The 27,014-nt window shown below is 41.2% G+C and overlaps 2 protein-coding genes across 3 annotated transcripts; both read right to left on the reverse strand.

Annotated features, from left to right (window-relative positions):
* Positions 1 to 6: 6 nt before the first annotated feature.
* On the reverse strand, positions 7 to 4,085 carry LOC110991191 (G protein-coupled receptor moody-like). Its single transcript, XM_022256427.2, has one exon. It carries the CDS (start codon positions 2,534 to 2,536, stop codon positions 1,400 to 1,402), a length of 1,137 nt encoding a protein of 378 aa, XP_022112119.2. The 5' UTR covers positions 2,537 to 4,085; the 3' UTR covers positions 7 to 1,399.
* A 1,171-nt stretch (positions 4,086 to 5,256) lies between these two features.
* acad11 (acyl-CoA dehydrogenase family member 11) lies at positions 5,257 to 26,939 on the reverse strand. Of its 2 annotated transcripts, none has more exons than XM_022223471.2 (18): positions 26,745 to 26,939; positions 22,496 to 22,645; positions 21,597 to 21,696; positions 20,515 to 20,640; positions 19,884 to 20,045; positions 19,346 to 19,522; positions 18,113 to 18,239; positions 15,307 to 15,461; positions 14,784 to 14,890; positions 13,339 to 13,486; positions 12,474 to 12,681; positions 11,793 to 11,900; positions 11,172 to 11,270; positions 10,872 to 10,938; positions 10,051 to 10,136; positions 8,964 to 9,187; positions 8,373 to 8,489; positions 5,257 to 8,259 (listed from the first exon to the last, which is right to left on the reverse strand). In XM_022223471.2, the coding sequence occupies exons 2-18, from the start codon at positions 22,618 to 22,620 to the stop codon at positions 8,041 to 8,043; spliced, it is 2,355 nt and encodes a 784-aa protein (XP_022079163.2). In that variant the 5' UTR covers positions 22,621 to 22,645; positions 26,745 to 26,939; the 3' UTR covers positions 5,257 to 8,040. The 2 variants fall into 2 exon arrangements, with proteins under 2 accessions (XP_022079163.2, XP_022079162.2); XM_022223470.2 differs by having other exon boundaries at positions 22,496 to 22,677; positions 26,745 to 26,938.
* Between the last annotated feature and the right edge of the window lie 75 nt (positions 26,940 to 27,014).

The raw sequence follows: 27,014 nt of genomic DNA on the forward strand, positions 1-27,014 counted from the left end.
GTTTTTTAAATATTTTTTTCTCATATTTCCACCGAACGGCACTAGCATTATGTGTTAATTTATATTTTGGACATTCCTTTTTCTCGTACGTATATTGGGCAAACCGGTACACGAGGCAGCACCTGCGGCCACCTCGCAAAAATGTTCATTTTTTTATATTACCTTTTTTGACCTTTCTGGGGCGAGAGGCTACGTTGGTGGCCTTCTCACGCATTTGTGTTGGAAGGATAGACAACCAAAAACATAGAGCTATATACATGTATAAATCACTTTGTTCTCTTTTTTGGGGGGGCGTGACCCCCTTTGCCCCCTCCCCTGATTCGCCTTTGAATAATTTTTCACAGTGAAGTTAGTGATCACTTCCGTGACTGTCTGCACAATCCATCATTTGCAATTTGATTCAAAAAGTAACTCATGATTTTTCGTTGCAAAGCATACTTAGTTTGAAGAAAGTTATGGGACTAAATTCTCTGTGAAATCAGTCTTTCTAGAAAGTTGTCATTTTGAAGAAAACAGTGAAAGAAGGCCATAACAAACGATGCGTCGAAGTCATAGCTCTGTGGTCGAAAGACGCATCAGTCCTTTGGGAAAATTGCCATTAGAAGCATACACGCAAGCGTTGACAATTTTTACGGAATAAACGGGAAAGCATGTCTGAGATGCTGAATTCACGGGCACAATTCAAAATATGACTAAGCTACTGAAATTGAAATCCTAAAATATTGTTTTTCTCGGAACATAAAGTATTTACGGAGCTGAAATTTCATCTTTTTTTTCGTCAGGCACCTTCTTTAGATTTTGAGTAATTTTGTTGCCTCAAAGGAACACAGTGCACAAACTTTGACAAATAATGCACTTAATCTTTAACGTCTGAAGGTATTGTTTCCGATCAAACACTCATGAACATTTCACAATCGCCCAACAATCCGAAAGCACTTCGATTTCGAAAGTCCACCGGTCGGTAAGTACACTTCCCTTAAATTACACTGCAATAAAGTGACATGTCCAACTTCATTTCGATTGATGATTTCATATTCGCCAAAGGATCAAACTTTTTCCGGTATCATAGCTTTTTCAAATCGTGGAATTTTCGTGGTCAGTACTCTTCTTGTCTTTTCCTATTATGTCTAGCTATACACTTTTGATCAAAAATAAATATCTCTTGACGCCAGACACAGCATTTGGCCTACCCTGAGTTTTCTCACGGTTCTTTTCAGACCCCCACAAACTCACAAACGAGAATTGCTACATGTTGGTGCTACTGCTAAACTTGCTCTGCTCACTTCACGACGCAACCTTCAAATCTTATCCTAGAATATTTGAGATGCGTTGCCAGTGGTTGTGTCACCTTCGCCATTGCCCCATTGCCATTTTTAATACTCGGTTACAGGGCATTAGTTTACTCAGTCTCATATAGTTCTGGTCCGCAGATCTTGCTTCGCCTCAGAGCCTTCAGGACTCCTGAAGGTTCAGGAATGTTTTTCCACTGCCGACGCAAAATGTAACCGAAAATTGTCTTGAAATCTCGATGCTTGGTGGCATAAATCATTGGGTTGACACAGCTGTTGAATAACAGCACGACGAACAGGTAAGGCCTGGCTAGAGTATTGCCGTAAAACAGAACCACCGCATAAGGTGTTAAACACAGCATGAAAGCACAGACGACGTAAAACATGTTCTTGGTGATCTCAGTTTGACGACGAAGCAACAGAGAGCGTGGGCCGCTGCCGGGCGTCAAAGTGCAACGGTCCCGCCTTAGTGCAGACTGGGTGTGGTTTGGGGTGCTGTCAGCTAGGGAAGTTGACGCAGTGGTGGGGCTGTAGGTGATGGGCTCAAGGGGTTCTTCTCTTGTGTAACTGATCATCTTGGTGTGGCGTCTGAGATGTCTCCAGATGAGTACGTAACAGACAATAATAGAGACCAGAAGACTAGGGTACAGTACCCCTGCTACTAGGATTCTGAAGGCTTTGGATCTGGGATGAGATGCAGATGAGCCACACATGTGGTACTTCGGGTCGTACTTGAAGTCACCTAAATTCAGGAATGACGGTAAAAGTGTGAGGAAGAGTGGGATGAGCCACGTTAGCGCCAGCAACATGGCTATCTTCTTAGGCGTGTAGACTTTTCGATAGATGATCGCTGGTCGAGTGACCAGGAGCAAGCGGTTAAAGGCGATAGACGCCAGCGACAAAATGCTGCAGCCGATGGAAACGTTCTCCACGACAGCACACACGCTGCACAGCAGCTCGCTAAATGGCAGGCCATCCTTTGCCAGTAAGGCTGCCGCATCAAAGAGGACGGCCAGACATGCCAACAAGTCTGCCGTAGCCAGGTTCACAACGAAGGCATTGGTAGCCGTACGAATCTTCATGGACAGGAGAACGGCTAGGATCACCAGTGAGTTCCCAAATGTCCCAACCAGGGATACGATCAAGATCATGGTGGCGACGATAACCCTGTGGCTGAATTGGCTGAATTTAAATGGCAGGCTATCTGTCGAGTTAAGTACTACTGATGCGTCAGTGTGGACTTCCATTTTCAGGAAAATCCTTAGCCCTCAAGTCATACGTCTCTGCAACAAACCGGTAACACACAAGAAGAAAGCATTAATGTTCTCGATAATCTTGGGTGATGTGTTTTTGATCAGCGGTAGCGAAAGTGTATAAGCTTCAACGTTTTCATCCACCAAGTTTCAGTATGAATTACTTTCGTTTTTCTGCTCGCGTTTTGTATAAATATTCAAGTTTGTTCCGATGAAATTCAAGTTGCAGTCCATGTATATGAGCTGGGTTTATAGAAAGGATGACACTATTTCCTCTCGGCTTCTTGGCAACAACGGCGAACTTCACTACTCTTTGGCAGAGGTTTTCAATCGTTTGAAGATGCTCAAAACCTCATAAATCAATGAATAATGAAGTAATCTTATGCCATTGTTTATAAGAGTGCCAACAATTAGTGTGGGAGATTTGGAAGAATTTTTTAAGATGAGACAATAAATCTCTAGATGACAGGCTCTAACTGGTCTCGAGTTCAGTCCCGTTCTGTCTTAGACAACGTGCAGCAATAAATGTATGGGAAAAATATGGAAAATGGTGCTGTGTTGCCAACTTAAGTTTGTCATATGTGTATGAGCTGGGTTATAGAAAGGATGGCACTATTTCCCGTCGGCTTCTTGGCAACAACGGTGTTCTGTCAAAGTTGTTCTTTCAAAGGGATTATGAGTAGTTGTTTCCTGTTCCCAAACGGATCTCTTTGAATGTTTCTTCTTCATTACTCATAAGTGTGCTTTTTTAACATTATGAACAACAGTTGCTGGAGGAATCGCTTTTGGTTTTCAAAATGGATCTTATTAGTTTTCCTTTCATTTTAGTTTAATATGTTTACACAGGGTTATATTTCTCACAAAATTCATATGATGACACTGTGCGGTTATGCAACAGGTAGCATTCAATTTGATGAAACGTTTTCCATACTTGATATACAATTTGATATGCTGTCTGTCGAGCCTCGGCCTGAATGTGTGTCAGATGGTGGGCCCAGGCGAACTGTCAGGCCACCTGTTGTATTACTGCCAGAAGGATGCCGTCGACATTAACATGCTGATTTTAATTTATGGTTGAAAAGGTTTTTAAAGGCTTAAAAACTGTGTGCACCGCTGATAAACAACCCCGCTACCGTAGTCTAGCCATACGACAAAGGGAGAGGCATATGCATAATGAACACTTACCTCCGGGGAGTGAGAAAAGTTACAGTTGGGTGATTGAGGACTGACATTAGTGAAGGGTTAAGTTAACGCTACAAACAATACCGTTTCATTAATGCCGTCGATTATACGAACAACTTAGCTTGGATAGTGCCAATAATTTACAAGGAATTGTGGTTTATTAACGTCATTAATATTGAGGCTTCTTATTCGTTAAATGCTTTTATCAAGTTTAGCGTAAATGGGCAGACCAGTACGGCATTCGTTTTAAAGTCACCTGACGGATATGTCAATTAGATGAGAATTTTTCGTTTTGAATTGGAACCAAAAAAAATGAATAAATCAAGAAACATACGGAGAGAGTCGATGTTATTTCCCAACAATTTTTTTAGTATACTTTATTGGTTTGTGACAATGTATAAGAGGGAGGGATATGTGGATTATGCTGGTCATCAATACTCATCGGTGTAAAGTGACTGGAACTTATTTCTGCTGAGATTTCGTTTGAGTTACAACCACTATCCGCCCTCACCGGCGAAAGAAAGACAGGCCGGTGAGAAGTTTTAGTTTTCCCACCGAGTTCCAGCACGCGTTCGGCGCACACGCCAAGACCACACATTCAAGCATACATGTAAACTCTTTGTTAGTATATTGCTTTAATTTTTTTTTTCATGATTCTTGTTTGTTTGTTTGTTTGTTTTGTAACGTATGTTTGTTTTATGCTTTAGTCAATCAATAAAACACACACAAAAAAACTTGGCGCGTATATTCGTATAATTATTTGTTACTCATAGGCCTACTGAAAATTTCATTTGAAGAGTGCATCATGTTGCAGAGGCATTTCATTTAAGAATCAATCCTGTCCTATGAAAGTTCAAACACTTTCACTTGCAATTGTAATGCATTCATTAAATCCAAATACTAAATTATCACACATTTTGTTAGTAGTCTAAACATGATGAAGCCGGTGAAAGAATGTGTAATTTCGTGTTTCAAAATGTATGGTTGTTAAATTAATTGTGCAATGGGTTTGTTCCAGAGAAAACAACTTCAGTCGAGTTAGTTACTTTTGTAGTTACTTTTGTAACATTGCACCATCAGGATGATGTTTGTTTGTATGGAAAAATAATAGACGTTTAAAATAAAAGAAAAAACCCACTCAGTTCAGTATTTTCAACCTGTAGACCTTTTCAATTATATACGTTAAATAGTGTTCAATGGCGTAAACATATCATTTTTACTGTGGTAATACTACTAGATAAAAAAACAAAACAAAAAAAGATTTAATTATTGAAGTCTTCATTTTTCAAAAGGTAACATTCTAAGCATCTATTTGATGCATGTCCCAAACTACACTTAAAGGGTTTCTGTTTAGAAAAAGAATGTCACTTTTGGTTTGATCCCCCCCCTTTTTTGGAGGTGCGCTGCATTAATAGTATTTTCCAAACTAGCGGGCTTTGGCCTTAGCTTTGATGCCTGTGTCTTATCTGTTTTACTCGGTAGCATCTTTTTCTCATTGTAGGGAAGCCACAACGAATATAGACACAAAACACTTCAGTGATCACGAACATTGAATTTAATTCAATTTCATCAAAATATATATATCTTTCTTTTCTCTTATTTGTACATTTCAGGGAAACTATTTTACGTTTAAGTTTACAAACTGGAGCCGCAGTGAGTTTGATAATGTACATGGAGCTTATTGTACTTCTGTAATAACATCTGTGTAACTGCATACCTTGATGCAGTTTAATTTTAATTGTAATGGAGTTGTGCAAAGTTCAGAAGAGCAGTAATTCCCCAGATATGGAGAACTCAACGTCATGGGCTCAAAGTCTGATTTTCATTTGCCAGAAGATTAAAAAAAAAGACATGGAAAAAACTGCATGATACAGTTCAACTGAAACTATTTGGCTAATGTATTCTGCTTCATAAATGCTAAAAGAGCATAAGATTGACAATAACTGACAGCTATGAATGTAAAAATGGAAAATAATTTTGTAATACAATTATTGAGTCCCACAGGTAATTTTATTATACTTTAGATGAACAATTAAAAAATTATATTTAATGGAAAAGATATTTTTATTTGCCGTTATTTTCTAAAAAAAAAACAAACCCACGTATCTAGTTGGTAAACATTCAACTGGTTCAAGAACTATGTTTACTGGGAAAATTTTCATTTTGAAAATGTTTTATATAAAATTACAAATATCACAACAACTGCTGCCTTTATAGCAAAAATGTAAAAGTTCCACTCTTGAAAGTTTATATGGCGTCATATTTTGCTATTCTATGGGCTCACATTTCACAGAGTATGGGACAATAATTCTCAAATCTATCCTACACTATTCAACAAGACAGTGATTCCTTTGTGCCAAACAGGGAGAATGGAATGACACTTCGGATGAGAAACTCGACAAGAATGTAACACATTTAAGCATCTACAGACAAATGTCTACGCTCTAAAAACCTTCACAGAACTTTTTGTCCACATGAAATAATTAACACTTTTTTGGGTCTCTTTTTATCAAAACTTAACTCCTCTTCAACTCAGCCTGTTATAATCTGATCTCAACACAAATGCAAACATTACTTCAATATGAAAAAACACACATTGAAATACAGTGCAGACAACACTAGCAGTGCCACTTCAATTTGAAATGAACGAATACAATGTGATTACCACTAAACTCAATTAGCTGCCAGATGAATTGTGTGTTGCTCTTTCATTGAGATAAAATTTGGATTTATTTAGAATAATGAAACATAAAACTCCATGACCTGACTAAAGCTGCCTACGATGACGCCTAAAAGCACAGATGCAAGTTCTTCAAAACAGATTTTCATTTTCCATACAAGACAGCATCCTTGTAAGAAAGTCCCTCACTGTCTACTGACCGCGCAATAGTTGGTAGGGCGCCCTCAGTAGTTTGCTCATTCTCGCACCGTACATTCCGTTCTAAAATCAGGTTTACCAAGCACATTTCCAATCAGAATACCTCCAAATTTGCCCTTACCGTGCGTTACTGACAATTGTGAGTACAGCCAAATGTTCTTTAATGTTTTATAGTATAAGATCATATAGTGATTCTTGTGTTAGTATGTAAAATAGAGGAGTTTAGAGTACAAACCTTAGCCTTAATCGGGGACAATTGTTGCAACGTTACATGTACAATCATGTTGTCGTCTAATGGGCACATGTACGTGCATTCCAGTGAATTTATTAGTATTTGTTTCTGTTTATTCCCCAGTCACCACGGTTTCCTGTTCCATATATTTCCAAGACTTCATCACTGGTTTCAGCTCCACCATTCCGTTCACAAATCACAGTTTCCCCAAGATTGCTACGGTATCCTGGCCAATTGCAAGTCACTACCCCCTGTTTCTAATTATCTGGGTATAATAAACAGACAGTTTCTTCATTAAACCATCCTGCTCATCGGTTTAATCGCTGCCATAGAGTTGTTGTGTTACCCTTTTGAGCCACGCCTCTCTTTCCAAGTGAACCTTGTCACTTCTTCACAATCCTGCTGCCTCACACAGGATAATGGTGATCTGTGATCCAATGAAGGCTAAAGTTGTTGCTGTTTTGTGTGGATGATTATAATTGAGAGATACAATTTGGGGTGTCGTGCTTTTTGTGAGCAGTCTTCAGACGAATCAGCTACAAAGTGTCAGATATTCAGGAATTCTGTACTCCTGTTCAAAGTGTCAGATATTCAGGAATTCTGTACTCCTGTTCAAAGTGTCAGATATTCAGGAATTCTGTACTCCTGTTCAAAGTGTCAGACATTCAGGAATTCTGTACTCCTGTTCAAAGTGTCAGATATTCAGGAATTCTGTACTCCTGTTCAAAGTGTCAGATATTCAGGAATTCTGTACTCCTGTTCAAAGTGTCAGATATTCAGGAATTCTGTACTCCTCTTCAAAGTGTCAGATATTCAGGAATTCTGTACTCCTCTTCAAAGTGTCAGATATTCAGGAATTCTGTACTCCTCTTCAAAGTGTCAGATATTCAGGAATTCTGTACTCCTGTTCAAAGTGTCAGATATTCAGGAATTCTGTACTCCTCTTCAAAGTGTCAGATATTCAGGAATTCTGTACTCCTGTTCAAAGTGTCAGATATTCAGGAATTCTGTACTCCTGTTCAAGGGAAATGAAGGAGCAATAAATGCTCTGATTCATTTGTAAATTTCTAAACAAATGCCACTGGTGTAATTGCAAACCTGTCTATGCGAAAAAGTTCAGGAGGGAATTTTTTTTTTTTTAATCCTTGGACAAATTCTGCAAAACACTCAAATTCAGACAAAATACCGCACCCCTTGCCACCCACTTTACAGCTTGGATTGGACGGTCTGTTCTTTGAGCTCCTGCAGGCCAATGCTGGTCAGATGGACCTCATCGGGTCCGTCAGCAATGCGCAGGGTGCGGGCTCCAGTGTAGAAGGCTGCCAGAGGGTAGTCCTGGCAGACTCCAGCTCCACCATAGATCTGGATGGCTTGGTCAATCACACGGGTCAGCATACGAGGGGCCACAACCTTAATCATTGCAACCTGGTCAAAAAGCAACCAAAATTACAGTAGTAAATGAATTTTAAAAAGGTGATATCGTACAATTTACGGGGTGATGGAATGCAGTAGTTTCTTTCACATACAACCAAACTTGCCTGCTTGCGAGCTTCCTTGGTGCCATACTTGTCAATGGTGTGAGCTGCCTTGAGAGTCAACAGCCTGGCCTGATCAATCTCCAGGCGACACTCTGCTATCTGGTGCTGAATAACACCCTGTAGGTCATAAGAAATGCTAAGGTTTAACCTAATTGGCTGGATTCATAGTCCACAATCCCACAATAAGAATTTTATGCTGAAAATGTATGTCTTCTTAAAGCCTTTTTGGCTTGTTATGAATCAATGACGAAACACCAGAAAATGAAAACTGGCCATCACAAAAAGCTTCTAATTTTGGCAAAATTTCTTGCCGCAAAATTCTGAGCATGGAATCCATAAACGCTGCAAAAGACTGGCCAAATACCTAAACAATGGTTGACAGTTGAACAAAACTGCTACCAACTTAGTTGAACCTACAAGCCTGTGTACAGTCAGGTCAAAATCAGGCAAGTGTTCAACCACAGCATATGAACACCAACCTATGTGCGCAAAAGGTGTGTCTATCCCAGGGGAAATCACTACCATGCAATGTAGCACCCTTTCTCATGCCAGTCCACAAGATAGTCCTTCAGACTAACTTGCAGTTCTTACCATTCTGGCTAGCTCTTTTCCAAAGGCCTTTCTCTTGATGGCACGGTCGCACATCATCTCAAGTGCCCTTTCTGCCATCCCGATGGCACGCATGCAGTGGTGGATGCGACCAGGTCCCAAACGCCCTTGAGCTATCTCAAAGCCACGCCCCTCCCCAAGGATCATGTTGGAAGCAGGCACGCGCACGTTGGTGAATTCAACCTCCAGATGTCCATGAGGAGCATCTGGGAGCAATAAAGACATCATTATGCACATTCACATCATTCAAATGTTACAGTATGAATCTTCAGTTGAATGAAATTAGCTGAAGGGGATTCAAACCTGTCATGGTCAGAACATCAAAGGACACTCTATCAATCAAGCATTTCACTCTTGCGTTGAAACGGCTATATTATCAACCAATCTTGTTTTCAAGCAACTACGTCGCACTTGTTCATGCAGCACTCACTGCGTACTTGCACCCACTAGCTCAACGTGCACCTTGGTACTGCTTTCAGTTCCTATAGTTTTAGTGCTAAAACCAACTTAAAACACAAAGCTAGGCTGGTTAATTCTACTCGCTGTAGAAAACAGATTCAAGAGAGGATTCCAGTAAAAATCTATAAATATCAGCAGGAAAGAAGTCTGACACATTGGGAAAAAAGTATCCACAAGAAGTTGCTGACTGCAATGAATGCCCCTTTGCCCCCAATGTATTACCATGACATGCCTGACAGCAGGCATTCAACTCCGACATCAGAAAATATGGTACATTGTCCAAGTTGCACAAGGCTAGGAACATTGTCAGTTCCAAGCTGCACAAGGCTAGGAACATTGTCAGTTCCAAACTGCACAAGGCTAGGAACATTATCAGTTCCAAGCTGCACAAGGCTAGGAACATTGTTTTTACAATTTGTAACGGCATTGAAGAAAAGAACAAAGAAAATCAGTGGATCAAGGGAAATATCCATCTATAGGCTGAAGTTCAACTTTGTTGACAAGGCAGGCAAATCTTTTTTTATAAATTTATCTACCATATTTATGAGATTGAGGAAGGAGGGTAGTCAGGTGAGAGGCAATGGGAACAATACTAAATAATATGACATACCCGGGTTGCCAAACACTGTAAGGGGTCGTATCTTCTTCACCCCAGGTAGATCCATTGGGACTATAATCATACTGTGCTGTCGGTGCCTAGAGACAAAATGTGGGGCATCAATCAGATCAAACATTACTAGATTCCACAAAATGACACATTCTGACTAGCCAAAATCACATGGTGTATAGAGTAAAATGCAGCTTGAACACAGTACATGTATGGACACACGGCTATATGAAGACAAAATTTGTTGGCTTATATTAGAGTGATATGAATTATACCTTTGCTTGGAGCACACCCTCGCCGGCAGTGGGGAGACAGGTTGGAGGGAATCATTTTGTTTGGATGGCACTGCAAATGCAGTGACCATGCATTCTAACTAACAGAAATTGGTCGTGTGTGCCCAGCACATCCCACGCGACATGTGCATAAACCTGTGGGTAGGCCTTCACTGGGTTAAGGAGACAATTTCTTTTGTTTCTTATTGGCAAATGAGGACCCAGTTTTGAGGACATTTCTCGGTCCCCATAACATTTTTCAGTCCCTATAAAATGGGGTAAAATGTCATGTGTTTGTCTCCCTACAACTATGGACCAAGTATGTGTGCATGCACGTGGTGAGTTCCCACAATCCTTGCTACGTAGGACCACAATGTCTCTTGTTCCTGCGCAGAGCAGATAACGATATTTCAATAATTCATGAAGGAAATACAATAAAATTAAAAACTAAAAACACAGATACGTGGAGTTAACTTGAAAAACGGTGAATGATGATGACAAACACTGTTTGGCAGCTTCTAAACATACAAGTCTTCAACTTGGAAAACAAACCTGGATTTATCCTTGTTAGGAGTCAATCCCATCAAGATGGCTACCTTGCAACGGGGATCCCCAGCACCTTTGAACGATACAATCAAATCAGACATCTAGTGAACCAGTAGCATAAATAATAGTTTTCAAGGGATGGGGGGGGAGTTGGCAGGGCTGGCCATCCCTGTCAGTTTCTTCCTCGGCCTGTTTTTCAGAGGAGATCGATGTTACAAAGTAGGTTAAATACACCTTGCAAGATCCCTTTATCCCCGATCAAAGACGGGAAAAAGACTGGCAACCTGCAGTACTGTAATGACTCACCACTGCTCCACCATTTCCTGCCATTGATGACATAGCTGTCCCCGTCTCGCACAACCAAACATTCCATATTGGTAGCATCACTCGAAGCAACGTCTGGTTCTGTACAGAGAAATAATCCAATGAGGGTTTAGTTTAGGTTGTCTGTGGTGGAAAGCCACAACTCTGAGTGCTCCTTTTAAAACCGAAATTCTCCTGGAGCAGTTTCTGAAGTTAAGTCTGGGTGCAAGACAAAAACCAAATGCTTCACTGCACAAGGATTAAGTTCAAATTTGATTTCATGTTCCAGTTTTGGTACAAGACTTGACTTTAGATTCTGAAGTATTTATAGGACAGCTTGCCATATATGGACTCCCCCCAGATCTTAAATTTGCTAGAAATATGGAGCTTTGCTTTTAAATTGCTCATCTGTTGAGACTGTCGTCAGTCAAGATTTCTACTGAAATTCTGGGCAGCCACAGGAATACTTATTATCAGTGTCTTGCACAGCTCTGCAACAAACTAGCTGCTTAAAGCTTACGCATGGTTTCATTTATGCATCATTTTGTGAAATTGTCTGACGGATAGTTTCCTGTGCCATCCACAAAGTTCTAGGATTGAATTCTCAATATTCCACTCCCTTACCTGTCATACAGTAGCAGGAGCGCATCGTCCCATCCAGCAAAGGCTGAAGCCAGGTCCTCTTCTGTTCAGGGCTCCCATACAAGTGCAAGACCTCCATGTTGCCAGTGTCTAAGACATAAATGAAGTCAGAACAGGCATCGTTAGTACCGTTAACCCTCATCCTGACAGCTTTACACCTGTTTTGCTATATGCTCCGAAACGCTTCAGTACTTTTAACAGCCTTAAAGTCAATGGTCAATAGCTTAGAGAGGTCCTGTTTCCTTCTCTTCCCATTACACAGTAATGCCGCTGTGTGGAAACTGTCCAACTGAAGGGAAAGTGTTCTGTATCTGGCTAACACAATTCTGGAGCTCCATAAAAGCCAACCACTTTTAAAATTTGGACTTACTAATGTACAAACAACTTTTCCTCAGACTGTTTGAATTGTTGCAAGCTGAATGGACTTGCTCGCAATAAAAATACAAGCTGAGGTGAAATTTGTTGTGTTTGGTGGTCAGACACAAGTCTCTTCTCAACAAAAGGAGCATGCTTGATCAATAAGTGTGAATGAGGTAAACCAGTGTCCAAATTAACCTGGTCTGGCGACTTGTACATGTACATGGTGGTCAGATACAGAACTCGTCTTAACAAAAGGAGCACGTTTGACTCCTGTGTATGAGGTGAAACAGAGTCCACATTAACCTGGAGCACTGCAGTTGAAGGGTTCTGAGCCTATGAAGGTCTGCCCCATTGCCTCGGCCATGAAGGCATACTCTAGCTGAGTCAGACCACTCACACCCGGCAGGAACAGGTTCCAGAGGCCCTGGGCCTTGGCTTTGGCCTTGAGTTCCTCCATGATAGGCGGCACACACCAGATGGTATCACCACTCTGCACTTGCTCCAGATATTTCTGGGAGATACAGGGTAAAAACTCATCAACCCTCATTCCTCGGGCATCTTTTACCACAAATCTTCTTGATTCCTTGAAAATTCTCTGCTGTTTCGTGCACTGGGGGATATCAAGCTCTGAGATACATGTAAGGTAACAGTGGCTAAACTTTACCTTCCTCGATCATGGAAAAATCCTCCCATATCTCCAGATACATTTTGATGGATCTGGTAGAATTAGGATTCAGGCAGTCACAAGACAACAGACCTTATTCTTGATCATGTTCCCTAAATCTGTACAATACAATGAAATCTGTCAAATGGGGTGGTACCAGCCCATTTAGGGTTTTATGCCTCCCTTTCATATATTTACAATGTCGCTTAAAACATTTAGATTGAAGGCTAATTCACTAATGGAGGACAAACAATGCCAACAAACGTAAGAGAATACCACTGCCAAAGTCTGCTGGAATAGCTGGCGACTCACGATGAGACTGGATAACTTATGACTGACCAACTGATTAACATGGGACGGCTTTGATTACAACACTGTACTAAAGTACACTTAATGGAGTATTCAAACTTCTTAACCTAAATGTATATGTACAAGTGTAACGGCTGGGATAAATATGACTGAATGCTGCATCCACAGCACATGCATGTAATGATTTCCACTTACTTTTTCAACAGGGAGGATCTCATTCTTGACAAAGTCTTTGACTTTCTGCAGGATCTGACTTGCCCTCTCTGATATTGGTTGAGATTCCAGTATTGGCTTCATCTCAAGAATTATGGAGGATGTCGGACTGCCGGCAACGCTGAGCAACCTGTATAAACCAAAGTGTCATTCACATGTCATGAGATCTGTAATCCTTGATGATAACTGGTACATGTAGGTCTCATCATAACTGTGGGATATCATCTGTGCGGTGTGCCTCTTATTGACGGAAGTACCATTATTCATAATGAAGTGGTTGAGGTGGCAAAGTGGTTGAAGTTTGTGACTCCTGACTAGAGGGTCAGGGGTTTGAATCAAACTGCTGGCCGTAAGCTGAGGCCTTGGGCAAGCAACTTCTCTCCACCCAGGAGCATAATTATTATAATGATACTGGCACAGCTGGGGAGCAACCTGTGACTGGCATCCTATACATTCTTGGTCATATCATGCCGAGGAAACAAGCAGAGGTGGTAGCCAGTCAATTTTTGCAAGTCCAAGTCAAGTCACAAGTCAATTTTCGCAAGTCTCAGCCACGTCTGCATATGGGTAGTTGTCATAAAAATACATGTAATCTATTAGTGTATCTTGAAGGCGTGTTACAACCACCTAAATGCAGCATTTTACGCTGAAATGTTCAGCCTTCGAGACCAGGATGCCATTTTTGGTTTAAATTTTAGGCTGAGTGACGTTGTCATGCACTGATAGGAATAACTTAATATAAGGCTGACACGAAGCTGTTGATTCGCTCCCCAGAAAAACAAAAACAATGCACAGCATAAGCACTGCCAAACAAGACTACAACAGCCATGTGATTCAGACAAGTCCTTGGGCAAACAAGACCAAAGTAGAAGTCGTCAGCCAAACGAAGTCTTACGATGATTATTTTAAGAACGCAAAGGGTACGTTGATAGGCCTAGTTTAAAACTGTAATAGGTTGGATTGAATAGTTTTCTGACTTGCGTTGGTAACAAATCATAATGCGCACGTCCAAATCAAGTCACAACTCATTTTTTCCAAGTCCAAGTCAAGTCACAATAAAAAACTGATAGTTACAAGTCAAGTCACAAAAATAGTGACTCGAGTCCGGCTTGATTCCAAGTCAAGTGACTAGAGCCTACAACTCTGGAAACCAGACATACATGTACACACTGGCCTGATGAGCCAATTGGAACAGACTTGCCTGATTCTTAACACACATTCTCAGCAAATAAGTTTACTCCAAGAAAATCCATCATCCACATGAACCAGAGAGACACTGCGTATGTGTGCAGCCCCACCCCCCCAAGAAATAACTGGTGTCACCTTCAAACAAACTTGAGATTAATTACTTGTTTCCTTGGCTTTGGAAAAAATTCTTTTATTGAACATACCAAGAAAGGAAGGTCAACTGAAGTATGACTAACTACCGTTTTGTCTGATCCAGTCCCAGGCTAAGCATCAATTCCACAATCTCCTTATAATTACTCGCAAATTGAGAGCTCGCATTACCGAGGAGGGCACGACAGTAGACTCCCTGAAAAAAAGAAAATAATAAAACCATTAAAAAAAAAAATAGTGTGGGTATATAAGTGACTCCAAAAGAAGCTTGCAAATTGTTTCTCCAAAGCTATTTGACAGCGTTTTCTACAGAATAGCCATCAAAACTATGTCAGAGAAGGGCAAATATTGAAACTTACATCTTCCTCACATGCAAAACTCCATTAAAAAAGTCACGTCAAAACTTCTCATGAATAGAAGTATTCATTTATGATTAATATTTGATGATGTCTGACATGTTTCAAACATACAACACTGTTGGGGTTAGTGATTTTGGTTTCTAAATTGTTTGCACTATTCCACAAACAGTGAGCTTGCATCTGGCTTCTTTTTGCCACCTGAGTGCTGTGATGGAAAGCAGCAGCTACAGAATATAACGGCCATATGTCTTACTTGACAAATAGAAGCCATCTTGAAGAGACAAAGGGCTAGATAGAATTGCCAATGAGGCACAGGGTAGGGCTGAACGCAACGCTGGCAGTAAGCCCTGACAAAATCTGCTTCACTTGGGATACCGCGAATGCGCTTCAGTTCAGAAAATTTATCCTCTGTGGTGGGAACATGCAAATGAGAATAAACAAACAGCAAGATCATTAAATTGGCTTCATTGTGTTTAGTGTTTTTGCCATATAGCTGATGTGGATATCCCATACTTAACTAGGGCACTATTTTCTTTGTTTTCACAGAATGAAGTTAACCAAAGACGTACTAATATTTAATATGGCTTGAAAGACAAGCTTGAGGTTGAGGGTGAGGTTGCTAAATGTACATTGAAACCAAGTAAAAACAAGATTCTAGCTTCAAATTAAAGATGAAATTTACATCAGGGACTCCACTGTCTCCAAAACCATTTTGAATGGGATGAACTGAATGGGAGACTTTGAGAGGCTCAGTGAAGGCAAACATACCAGTCTCGCTTAAGCAATCCACTGTTATTTGGAACATTTACAACCATACACATTTGTGACCCGCTCTGCAAAATGAGTTCCAACTCACCCGAGCCACTTTTGAGTTTTACTTTGTATTAGATTGAGGAATTTGAGCTCTTTGTTTTGATGTGTCGCTCCGTTTGGTATGATGACAATGCACGTTTTACTGACCTATGTTAAATGTCGAGGATTCCTCTTGCCTAAAAACTCTGCAAGATTCTCTCAAAGGCCTTTTTTCAGAGATGCCCAAAAAAAATCTGAAAATCAACATATCCACAGCGCTTCGCACGATGTCGGTTTTATACGTATTAATGCATGGGTCTGCGTGCATGTACATGTACACAACGTGCATCTAGGTGTAGTCACCTATAAAAACAAAAAAGTTCTTTCTTGATCATCGCTGGTCGATCACAGAAATAAGTTGCAGCCTACATGTAGGCCAGCCTGCTGTTTTTTACTCAAAAATATACGTACGTTTTTAATTTTGCTTGATTGAATTGGATCAACACTTGCCAAAGATTTATGTAACTAAGGCCTACTGCATACATCATGCAGTCTTTTATTAGGCCAAAAAAATACGTGTAATGCTGTGGGTGCCTCTCAAAAATCTGATCGGTAGGTCAGAACATTTTTTTTGTTTGGGGGCAATTTTGTGCTGATTGAATGGCATCAGTAGAGAGGAAATCTTCCAAAAGTATCTCAAAAAGTGAAGAACACCTGTCTTAATCTTTGTAAAAATTTCTACATACGGCAATTCACAAGAAAATTACCAACAATTCAGGCAATCACGATGGCAAACTGGCCAACAATGTCTGTGTATCGCGTGGTAAGCATGTGTGATGCATCTAGACCAGCGGGCGCTAAAGTGAGCGTAACAACCTCAAATTTCTCATAAACACAGAAAATACATACATAAATAAGAGACCAAGTTCTGTGAATTAACTTGCAGAAAACTTCTTGCAACATAGCAATCGATGTCTTTCCGGCCTGACGCGTACGGCTGATGAAGAGTGGTTATGTACAGTACATTCAGTACACGTACAGTACAGACTGGTACTGATTGCTACATTTGCGTGACGCATTCTTTTTCATGGGTGCTGCGCGGCGGGAACCAGAGCAGCTACGTTTAATGCATAGAGTTTCGCACACGTGTTTTTCACCACTGGGACAGCGCCCAAAGAATTGTAAGGGCGATTTCATGTCTGTGAGTGGCGCTAGGTGACATGGGCTGGTGATGAGTGATCAGCCTGATTAATGTCTTGGGCGTAATTCTAACACAAAACTAATAATAAATCGGACGCCATAATCCCAAATACCGTTTCGATATTTTAAGAGTTGTTATTGACATGTTGGTCGGACAATTTGTCCGAGCATTTTTTATTTTGTTCGGACAAGCACAGTAAGTGCTCGGAGTCGGAAAATGTCCGATGTCCAACCGTAATTTCACGCTCTGATTGTTATCCTTTTCTTCCAGCCATCTCCACGAAATTTATCCTTGACATCTCTTTCAATATCATGAAGATCCTCGTTTCTGTTGACAATTAGATGCTGCATTTTTTTGGCCCTCGAACATGAAGTCGATCAACGCGTGTTAATCATCCAACGTACAGTATAATGTACGTCCGTTGTGCACGTTCATGCACCGCACATGAGGCATGAGCATACATTGAGCTAGTACGCGTTAAAGGTCAATATTTCAACATATTTCCAGTCACTGACAACACCACTCAACGCTGTCCTTCGTATTTCGCGCCACAATGACTGACGTAAGCATTCTATACTGACGACTGCGCTCAAGATTAAGTACCCAGTCGCGCACTTGTACATGCACTTGTAACATGCGCATCATCGATTTGCTTCCAGTCTTTTCTTCTTTATTTAATTCTGTCAATGTTAAAAACACCGAAGGGGAAAATGTAAAAAATCGGATTGGGGGAAAAAATACCAAAAAGTCGGATTTCTGATTAAAATCGGAAAAGTGGCATCTCTGTTTTTTAACTCGAAAGTGGCCCTGGCGACATGTGACACATTTTTGTAGAGTGGGTCACATAGTAGCTAGAATGTGACACAAACAATAATGTTCGCTCTCGAAATTCCCGAAGCTCTTCTGTCGCTTGCACGTGCGCGTGCATGTGCACACACTATTGGCAGAATGAGAAATCTCACAGTGAGTGTGATATGCAGATAGATCGCCCTGTCATGTGATTGTTCTGGGCCAATAAATGGACAGTATCCAGACTGAGGTATGACCAAATGAACTAGATACTCACGCTTAGGGTTCATAAGATGAATAGGCATATTGCGCGGGTAGTGATACAGCATGCAAACATATGCAACGTCGGTCAGTGGCTCCCCGAGAGTTGATAGCTCCCAGTCTAAGACAGCTAACACCTTGGGCTGAAATGGAAGGACAAAAGTATGGTGACTATGTACTCGTTGATCCAGGAGAGACATGGCAGCTGCCTGAAAATAAATTGTTCTGCAAAAACAGTGGTCAGGACACTGATGACTGAATTCCCTGTCAATTCAAGAAGTATTCAGTGCTATGCTCAATTCGTACAATTCAAAATAATTCACAAATTTCCTTCTCCATTACCTTTATTTGTATAACAACTGCAAGTACTGTGGTTTGTAAGATGGCGAGAATTTTAATAGTGGTTTCCCATTCAAACAAGAAATATATTTGTCTTAGAGCAAGGTATTTTGCTGCTATGAAGGCAGGCGATTTCCTGTTTAACCACTTGCCCACGGGGATTCCAGTTTCGGACACGTATTCTTTATACGTGTGGCCGGGGTCTCCAAAATCGGACAAAGGGAACTGGGCCTTGTCACAAAAGGCCATACTCGTAACAAAAGACCAGACTGCTGGGAATTACGAACGTTTTTTCACTCTTAATAGTGGAGATAATCCAGCCTTGTTTTGAAACAGTTTACCACGGTTTGGGGCATTCAGCACGAGCGGATTACCACCAGGCACAAAAGTGCCTGATCACACAGTACCACTGCATGCTAATCTGACCCCTATTGAAAAGAGGTCAGCAGCACACTGTGCCAGTTTCGTGAACAAAAAAAAATATGTAACACCGCAAAATCTGGGCTCTTTTTACATGGCAACAGGCCTGGCTGAAATACTCAGGCATCAACAGATGTTGTCTGTAAGGTTAGGGTAGAAACCAGACAGTCCTTCGTGTGGGTGTAAGTGTCCAATAAATGAAGATATGAATTTTAAAGAATTTTGAAAACAGAAAAAATGATAATTATCCCATCCCAGCATCATTAACATTGATAAATGCCACCGGCGCAAAGTAGTTAATCCTAACAGTCCTCAGTCCTCCAAAAGGTGAAGGATTGAGGACTGTTCGGGATATGGCATTCACATGGCCACAGGTTAGTAATCCTATTGCTGAGTTAAACAAGTTCAGAAAGTTCTCTCCCATTGGAATAGTAACTGTAATCAACTTTTACATAATTAGAATGAAAATAAATATGGAAGAATTCCTTACCAGTGTTGGGTGGAATATGATGTTGTCCAGCCTGAAGTCTCCATGGACAATGGTAGTCTTTTCCTCAAGTATTGGTTGGTTATCCACCAACCACTGCAGAAGCTGCTCGGCAGCTGGATTGTCTGGTAAGGAGGCTAGCTTGGTGGCACCATTAAACTGCCTCCCCCAAGTGTTTACCTGAGGTCAAGACCAACATGAAACAGTTTTTTAGCAGCTGTTCATTACGTGCCATAATATCCTACGCTATGCCTGTTTCATGCTATTTTTCTTTTAAGTTAGAAAAGCCTTTTTGGAGAAATACCATTTGAGAAATAGATGTACATTGCCCGTAACTAAGAGAAAGATGAAAACTGTCAGACTTCTTAAAGGAATACAAAATGAACATTTGTATGACATTTCAGCTATCAAACAAGCACAAGTTAACAAAACCAAAATCTGGGTGAATCTGTCCTCCATTCCATTTCAAATGGACAGAGGTTTAAATTTGACATGTGTAAACTGACTTAGTGTTTCTGTAGCAGGTCACGCATCTTTTTACCTGGCGTCTACAATAGTTGCCTTCCTTCCCAAAGTCCTGCAGACCTAGCTGTCTCCAGTCCAAACTATGCAGATGGGCCAGCGTAGCATTCAGAGCGTCGTAGATCTCCTTACGTTCAGCTGGACTCTTGTCAGGCAGGGTGACATCTCGGAATATCCGACCCTTTAAAAGCAGAACACACAGATATTGTTACTTGACAATCATGTTCTATCTCTACAGAGCCTACTACTGTTTACTTAACAATGGACTGACGTGAAGCAACAAATTATTTTCCAGATCAATGAAACAAGACGGCTATGGCATTGATACTCAATGTTACGATGTGGCACAATACAGGTTCTACACCCCATCTTGTCTTTTCGCTGATCATGTTTGGGGTGACATTTTCAATATCTGATTTTTGCTTCATGAATTCGGAATGTAAACCAGAGAGGGCACTTCATTACAAAGCAACAGTGTCCTGTAGGACAAACATGTATATTGGAACAGTTGTTTGTGTAAATATGACAAAGTTTCGTCTCAATGGTCACAAATCCATAGGGTTGTTGATTATAGTATTTAAAAGTAAGCCCAATCTCCCTCTGTTACCACTAGAAGTGCAACATGTACACAGTCTACGTTGAAAACAAACCTTCACAAAAGACATAACATAGAAGTCGGTGCCAATAACAGACTCATCACTGCAGTAAGCCAAAGGTGTTGGCACTGGGAAATTGGCTTTGTGTAGGGCCTGCTGGACTCGAAATTCACGGTCAACCTACCAACAGCAAAGAAATATTACACGTATATATGTTTCAGACACAATGCCATGAGTTATCCAGTTACATGTGATTACATCTACATGTGGTATGTGGATTTAAAACATACTACAAATGGCTTGCAGGAATGCAAATGAAGCCATGGATTCAGGTGATCAACATTTTCATGTAAGCATCACACGAACTGTGAGGGAAAATTGGCTAGATGCACTTGGAGACATATTTTGGATAGAAAAAACGTATGTAATTAGTCAGACTGGAACTTGTACCATTTAAAATCCTCTACTGGCCAAGCAATTTAGCCCTTCAGACAGGTCCAGCCACCTGAATGAAAAGGCACTGCTGCAAAAGCATAACGTGTACGCTCACTCGTGGGTCACACATGTACACATTGTAGGAGTCCTTATTTGACCTCTAGGATGCTGTGACTTCATTTTGCCACAAGATTCACCTCAAGGCAAACTTGTGCCCAGGAGTGTGGTGCTACCACAATAAAGGCATCTCCTGAGATCAGTCAAACTCAAGGGGAGTTCCTCACCATCAGTAGGCTGAAGGGCATGTACATGTTGTGCTGTGTTGTTGACCTTGTACAGTGATACATAGGGTACCATATGTGTACCAACTTATCTTATTATTGCACATAGTCCTTGATAATAAAGTTAAAGTACATGTATTAAAGCCACTAGAGGACAGGCCTTCAAAATGAGTAAATTTATTCTGCACAACAAACATCACAGCTCTTATCTTTCACTCAGCTCCACTTGCTGTTATCAGGTTTGCACAATTTACACACTCCATTGACAGTACATGTTTGAAAATGTGAACCAACCTGTCCAGTCAGTTCCAAACAATCACCTGCAATTTGGAATTTTACATAACGTCTGGATGTTTGTTGTAATTCCAGATCACTAGATCGATTTTAACTTTGAGGATGATGTACTTTAACGAGAGGTACCTGGTGAGCTCCTTTCAGCAACCTGCCTGGCGGCTTCTTACGCATCACATACTCACACCCATCCTTGGATAGGTAGAAAGTAGGGTTGGACTGACCAGACCTGTTAACATCCAAAACAAATGCATTTTTTCTTTTGCCTTAAAAACAACCTCCAGTAATGGTGGACAGAATACATGTATGTTAAGCTACAGGTAAGAACCTTTTGTGCAAAGCGTTTTCTTTGTCTAATAAAAAAAGCACATAAAACCTGTCAAAAGGCCTAAAAACTAATCTTTTCAGACTAAAAGGGAAACATACTTCTCAAGAGCAAAGGGAAGCCACTTCCCTATTTTGCTGACAATTTTTTAAATAATGTTATTTGACACTGGTGGCTACCCGATGCCCATTAATGTTCTTGCTTACTGGGCTGCATGTGCACGTAGCTTATAAAACCTTGATCAAAAGTCCATGTGTGAACAGTGGAAAGATTAAACAGTTGGAATTTTTACCCCTGTGTCAATGAAACAGTACAAAAGACAGATCTCTGCACACATGGCTATTATCTGTAGGTGATCAGTGCCAATACTTGATAGCCAGACTAGGTAACTTCACAAAGACTTTGTACCTTCAGCCCACATCAGATTTTTTCCTTTTCATTTGTCCTGAAAAGGTCAGCACTTTTTCATTCAGCAAAGAAACTATATCTCAGTAAAAACAGATTACCAGGCAAGTGCCGTGCAAAGTACATTACATCAGGTTGGTTCCCTGCTCATTTTTGCTGAGCACAAAAATCTCCTGAGCCATTTTTCCTGCTCAAAAGCTCCTTGACATTTGGCAGACTAGCGCTTACTTTTTCAACTGCTCTTTCAAATTAGACTTACAATCCATAGACCGAAACAATGCTTTCAAGCTTTACTTACGTAAACTGCCGTACTTGAAGCTGGGTAGAACTCTGAGGAAATCCTGGCACCTTTCTCATCAAAAACGAATGTAGTTTTTGCTCATCAAAACGATGCTGTTTTCTAACCTCACTTGTGTCCTCCATGTCTGCTTTCTTTGGTAAGCAACCACTTGCAGTGGCAACATAAACAGGTGTGAAGAACTAGGGTGAAAAGAATTAAAATATTTTGCATTTGATTGCATTGACAAAGACAAGAGAGTACATGTAGGAATGCTTGGTCATGCTGGGGATAAGGATCAACATGACGAAATGTCTATGTCAGAGATGAAAAACCAAATTAATAACATGTTTGTGTACAGGTTGAAGAGGAGGTCAGGGATCCATTATCTGGGCCTTCGTGGGTACATGTACGCTTTAGAAATTGGGTAACCTTGGCTGGCCAACCCTAGTGACCCTATAATGACATCTTGAAATTTGCCAATGTGGCAAGGGTAAATCAGGCCCTTATTTGAGACTTGCTCCCATTGTACCCTGTGCATGTACAATGTACAGTACAATGTACAGTACAATGTACAGTACATGTACGCGAAACACAAATATTTATTAATGAATCCAATTAAATTGGTTTTAAGAATATGCATTTCAGAACCTAACATTTGTCACTATTTTATTAACATTCATTATTTTTTGTTAACTTTTAGTGATAAATACACCAAAATAACACACAGAAACAATCACTAAAAGGTAAGGACAGAAGTAGTTATCTCCTCCCAGTGTTAGTAATTGCACATGTATCTGTACGTGTACATGTTCGTCTTGAATTGGCAACTATGAAACAAAAAAACAAGTCAGCTGGGTAAGAAAGAATTCCATACATGTACATGGACAGTATCACTAATTTTCCCGTGCAGTGGTTTGTTAGCCTGCATTTGCAGGAGTCATCTGTAGGTATTGCACGAGCTCGCTGAAGTGTTCACAGCCTATAGATCTCCTCGATTGGATTCATTCCAGCACCCATTATCCTGGAAGCAGTAGCAACTACACGAGCCAGTTTACTTTTCAGGTCCAAATTAGTGTTACCATATCAGACGGTGATAGACAATGTAAGAATGCTTTCAGTTACAGTATGATAAAACATGATGAGAATGTCGTCACCCCCTTAAAATACATATACATGTACAAAAGAATTTGAAATAAAAACAACAAGAAATTGGAACTCCAAAGTCCTTTCCACCTCTTTCCCACTGATGCAAAGAGGCATGACATCGTAATTCCCAGACCTGAAATCAATGATCAAAACGGTCAGTTATACCTGCTGTTTTCATCAAAGCTATTTTAGTCCATCGAAATAATATACATCAAGCCCATGCCCCTGGTTAAATTACTGTCAAAGGGTTTCTGTTCTCTTTAATGACCCCTCTGCATCCATTTCAAACAGGGCAACCCAGTTTTCCATGGTTAAAACGGCTTTGACTAAAGTCTTGTTGGTGGAGTTCTTCGCTTGCCAACTAGAGTAAGAAAGTGAACATATCACACCAAACTTTTTCTCAAATCAAAATGAAATACCCAAACCCCATGCCCTGCATCAAGATTACCGATTACACTGAAGCTGATTTCATTGTTCTCCTCAACCATGTCAACTACCAACCTGTGGCATGAGGTTTTTCGGGGTCAAACAAGCCCTCAAATGAAGGTGGTGCAGCTTATTTTTGTCCCTTTTGCACTCCATTGTTTCCAGGAGTGTGCATCCTGTCGCTCGCCAGATATCAAACTGTAGACCTGTAAACAGGGCCCAATGAATACTCCTCCGTTGTATGTATATGATGGAAGAGTATTCACTGAGCCCTGTTTACGTGTCTAATCAAACGGGTACTTATTCAGTGTTTAATATCAAATGGTTACTTGTTTAACATTAACCACTTCGGACCGGGGCATTTTTCAACGTTGAGGATGCTGGGCCGGCATGACTATCATTTTTTCCGTTTTCAAAATCCTTCAACAATTCATCATTCCATTTAACAGTCGTTTATAGCCGCACGGAGTAATCTTCAGGCACTACTCTAAGTTGACAGGTGACCTTCATTGACACCCGAATATTTCAGCCAGGCCTGCAGCCTTGTAAACAGAGCCCAGATTGTGCGGTGTTATACAGCTGTCTTTTGTTCACGAACCTGGCTCAGTGCACTGCCGACCTCTTTTCAATAGGGGCCAGATTAGCATGCAGCGGTGCTGTGTGGCTCATCGCTGCGGTGGTGGAGAGCTTTTGTCCCCGGTGGTAATCCGCTTGCTCTAAATACCCCAAACCCAGGTATACGGTTTCAAAATAACGCTGGATTATCACCACTTTTGAGAGCGAAAAATGCCGGTCATGCCCAGCAGCCTGGTCTTTTGTTCGGAGTACGGTCTTTTGTTACAGGGCCTTGTTTCCTTTGTCCGAGTTCGGAGACCCCGGCCACACATATAAACCATACGGCTCCGATCCCGGAGTCCCCGGCTGGTAGTGGTTAACTGTCGAACAGAGGAATAAGTAACTACATGTAACTTCACACCCCCTCATGTACATTGGGGTCGAGTTAAGGCGGCCTGTTCTTGACGGGATCAGGTCAACTCAGACCCAAACCAACTCGGACCCAAACCAACTCGGACCCATGCCAACTCGGACCCAGGACCAACTCGGACCCACGCCAACTCGGACCCACGACCATCTCGGGCCCACAACCAACTCGGACCCACGCCAACTCGGACCCAATACTAACTCTGACCCATGACCATCTCGGACCCACAACCAACTCAGACCCACGCCGACTCGGGCCCACCTCGAGTCAACTCTGACCCACTGAGTCTTATGGTTGCACTACACCAAATACTTTTTGTGAAAGAAATACTCTGAATCGGAAACTATCAATCCCACATTCGGGATTTATATAAATAATTCTATGATCCCTCGTGATTATGACCCGTCTTATGGTAAAAAATAAAAAAACGTGGGATCACAAAATATTAATAATGAGCTTGCGAGCAGACATACAACACTTCAAAACTGTCTCCAAGTTTAAGACAATAGGAAATATTCCACATTTTTATTTTAAAATGATTTGATTTGTGTTGTTCGAAATTACCAACCTATTTGCGTTATTTGGACAGTCAGTTTAGGCCTGTATGGATGAATTCCTCCATCTGCCTAAATTTTGCCAGTATTCGGGGGGAGGGGGGAATGGGGCAAGGTGGAGGTGTAAGACCTGCCAGGCCAAAAAAAATTTGAAAAGCGAGGTGGGGGATAACAGCATGAGACATTATAAAAGGTCAATGTTCGTGATATTGATGTATATCTGCAGTATGTGTTGTACGCATGCAGCATCTCTTACATGTATGTGCATCAGAATGGCCTACATGTATCTGTGGCTTTTATTGCAACAAAAACTTTGGGAGCTGTTTGGTGAAAGTTCATTTGATTTCTTCTGGTGATCTGGGGTGCCCAAAAAACTTCGGAAAAAGGGCGTCAATAATTTGGTACTGTCAATCAGACTCCAAAAGCTGCTCCCATTGGTTGTTGCAAGCTCCCACTCCCCGATCATAGGGTTTCAACAATGGAAGGTGACAAAATCAGTCTTTTTTGTGGTCAATCGGAAGCTAATAACTGATTAAGATTCCAGATTACAAGTGGCAAATAAGACATCAAAGGAAATGTGCCTCCATTAAAATACGACGCTCGACGGTTACTTATCACTTGTTCTAAGACATCACTGATATCAAATGTAGTCCTGTACGGTTTTCAACCACCAAGCCTGTTCAAACTCGAAAACGAAGTTCTGGGAAGCCTGTGCCACTGTTTCCCTGCATTATGTGTAGAGAGGAAGTTACATCTTGGCAGTATGCAGAGTAAAAGTGTCATTTACCAAATACTAAAATGTAAAAGTGGACAAAATAAAAATTTTCAAAAAGTTAATCACGCTCCTGGGGTTGAGTCCGAGTTGACTCGGGGTGGGTCAGAACATGGTCCGAACGAGTTAGTATTGGGTCCGAGTTGGTTGTGGGTCCGGGTTAGTATTGCATTGGGCCGGGTTGGCATGGGTCCGAGTTGGTCGTGGGTCCGAGTTGGCATGGGCCCGAGTTGGTTTGGGTCCGAGTTGACTCAAAACCTTCTTGACACGGGTTTCTTGTTCTCGCGCTCGAACGGCGGGAACACGACTCAAGAACACTGTTCCCGGAACAGGATCACACACCACCTCCTCGTCAGGGTTTTACAGGAACACACGGAAATCTCCTACCTTGCCTAGCACAACAACCAGGGAAGAGTGACTCGATGCTACGGCTCTTGCGAGGGCACGATCTGTTTAACCTTAACCCAGGTGGACTCCCTGACGACTGTACTTCCAACCGGAACTTGGGCTGGTCTATATCGCCTGGCCGGTACGTCCGTCCGGCCGGCCGTCCACGCGTAATCGATCCTAAGCCATCAACTAACGCGATAAAGCTAAAGACACACGAGGGCGCAATTTCATTGCGTATTATGTACTGACGTGGTATTTTGATAGGTC

The sequence above is a fragment of the Acanthaster planci genome, linkage group LG03 (assembly GCF_054643075.1).
Source record: "Acanthaster planci isolate LZ-2023a linkage group LG03, COTS_SCS, whole genome shotgun sequence".
Taxonomy (NCBI): domain Eukaryota; kingdom Metazoa; phylum Echinodermata; class Asteroidea; order Valvatida; family Acanthasteridae; genus Acanthaster; species Acanthaster planci.

Excerpts from the sequence above, each read along its gene's own strand:
- LOC110991191 (XM_022256427.2), bottom strand. The coding sequence starts at position 2,536 with ATGGAAGTCCACACTGACGCATCAGTAGTACTTAACTCGACAGATAGC.
- acad11 (XM_022223471.2), bottom strand. The coding sequence starts at position 22,620 with ATGGAGGACACAAGTGAGGTTAGAAAACAGCATCGTTTTGATGAGCAA. Across the intron at positions 11,271-11,792 it reads CTCCTGCTACTGTATGACAG|AACCAGACGTTGCTTCGAGT; the intron begins GTAAGGGAGTGG and ends TTCTCTGTACAG. Across the intron at positions 8,490-8,963 it reads GAAAAGAGCTAGCCAGAATG|GGTGTTATTCAGCACCAGAT; the intron begins GTAAGAACTGCA and ends TATGACCTACAG.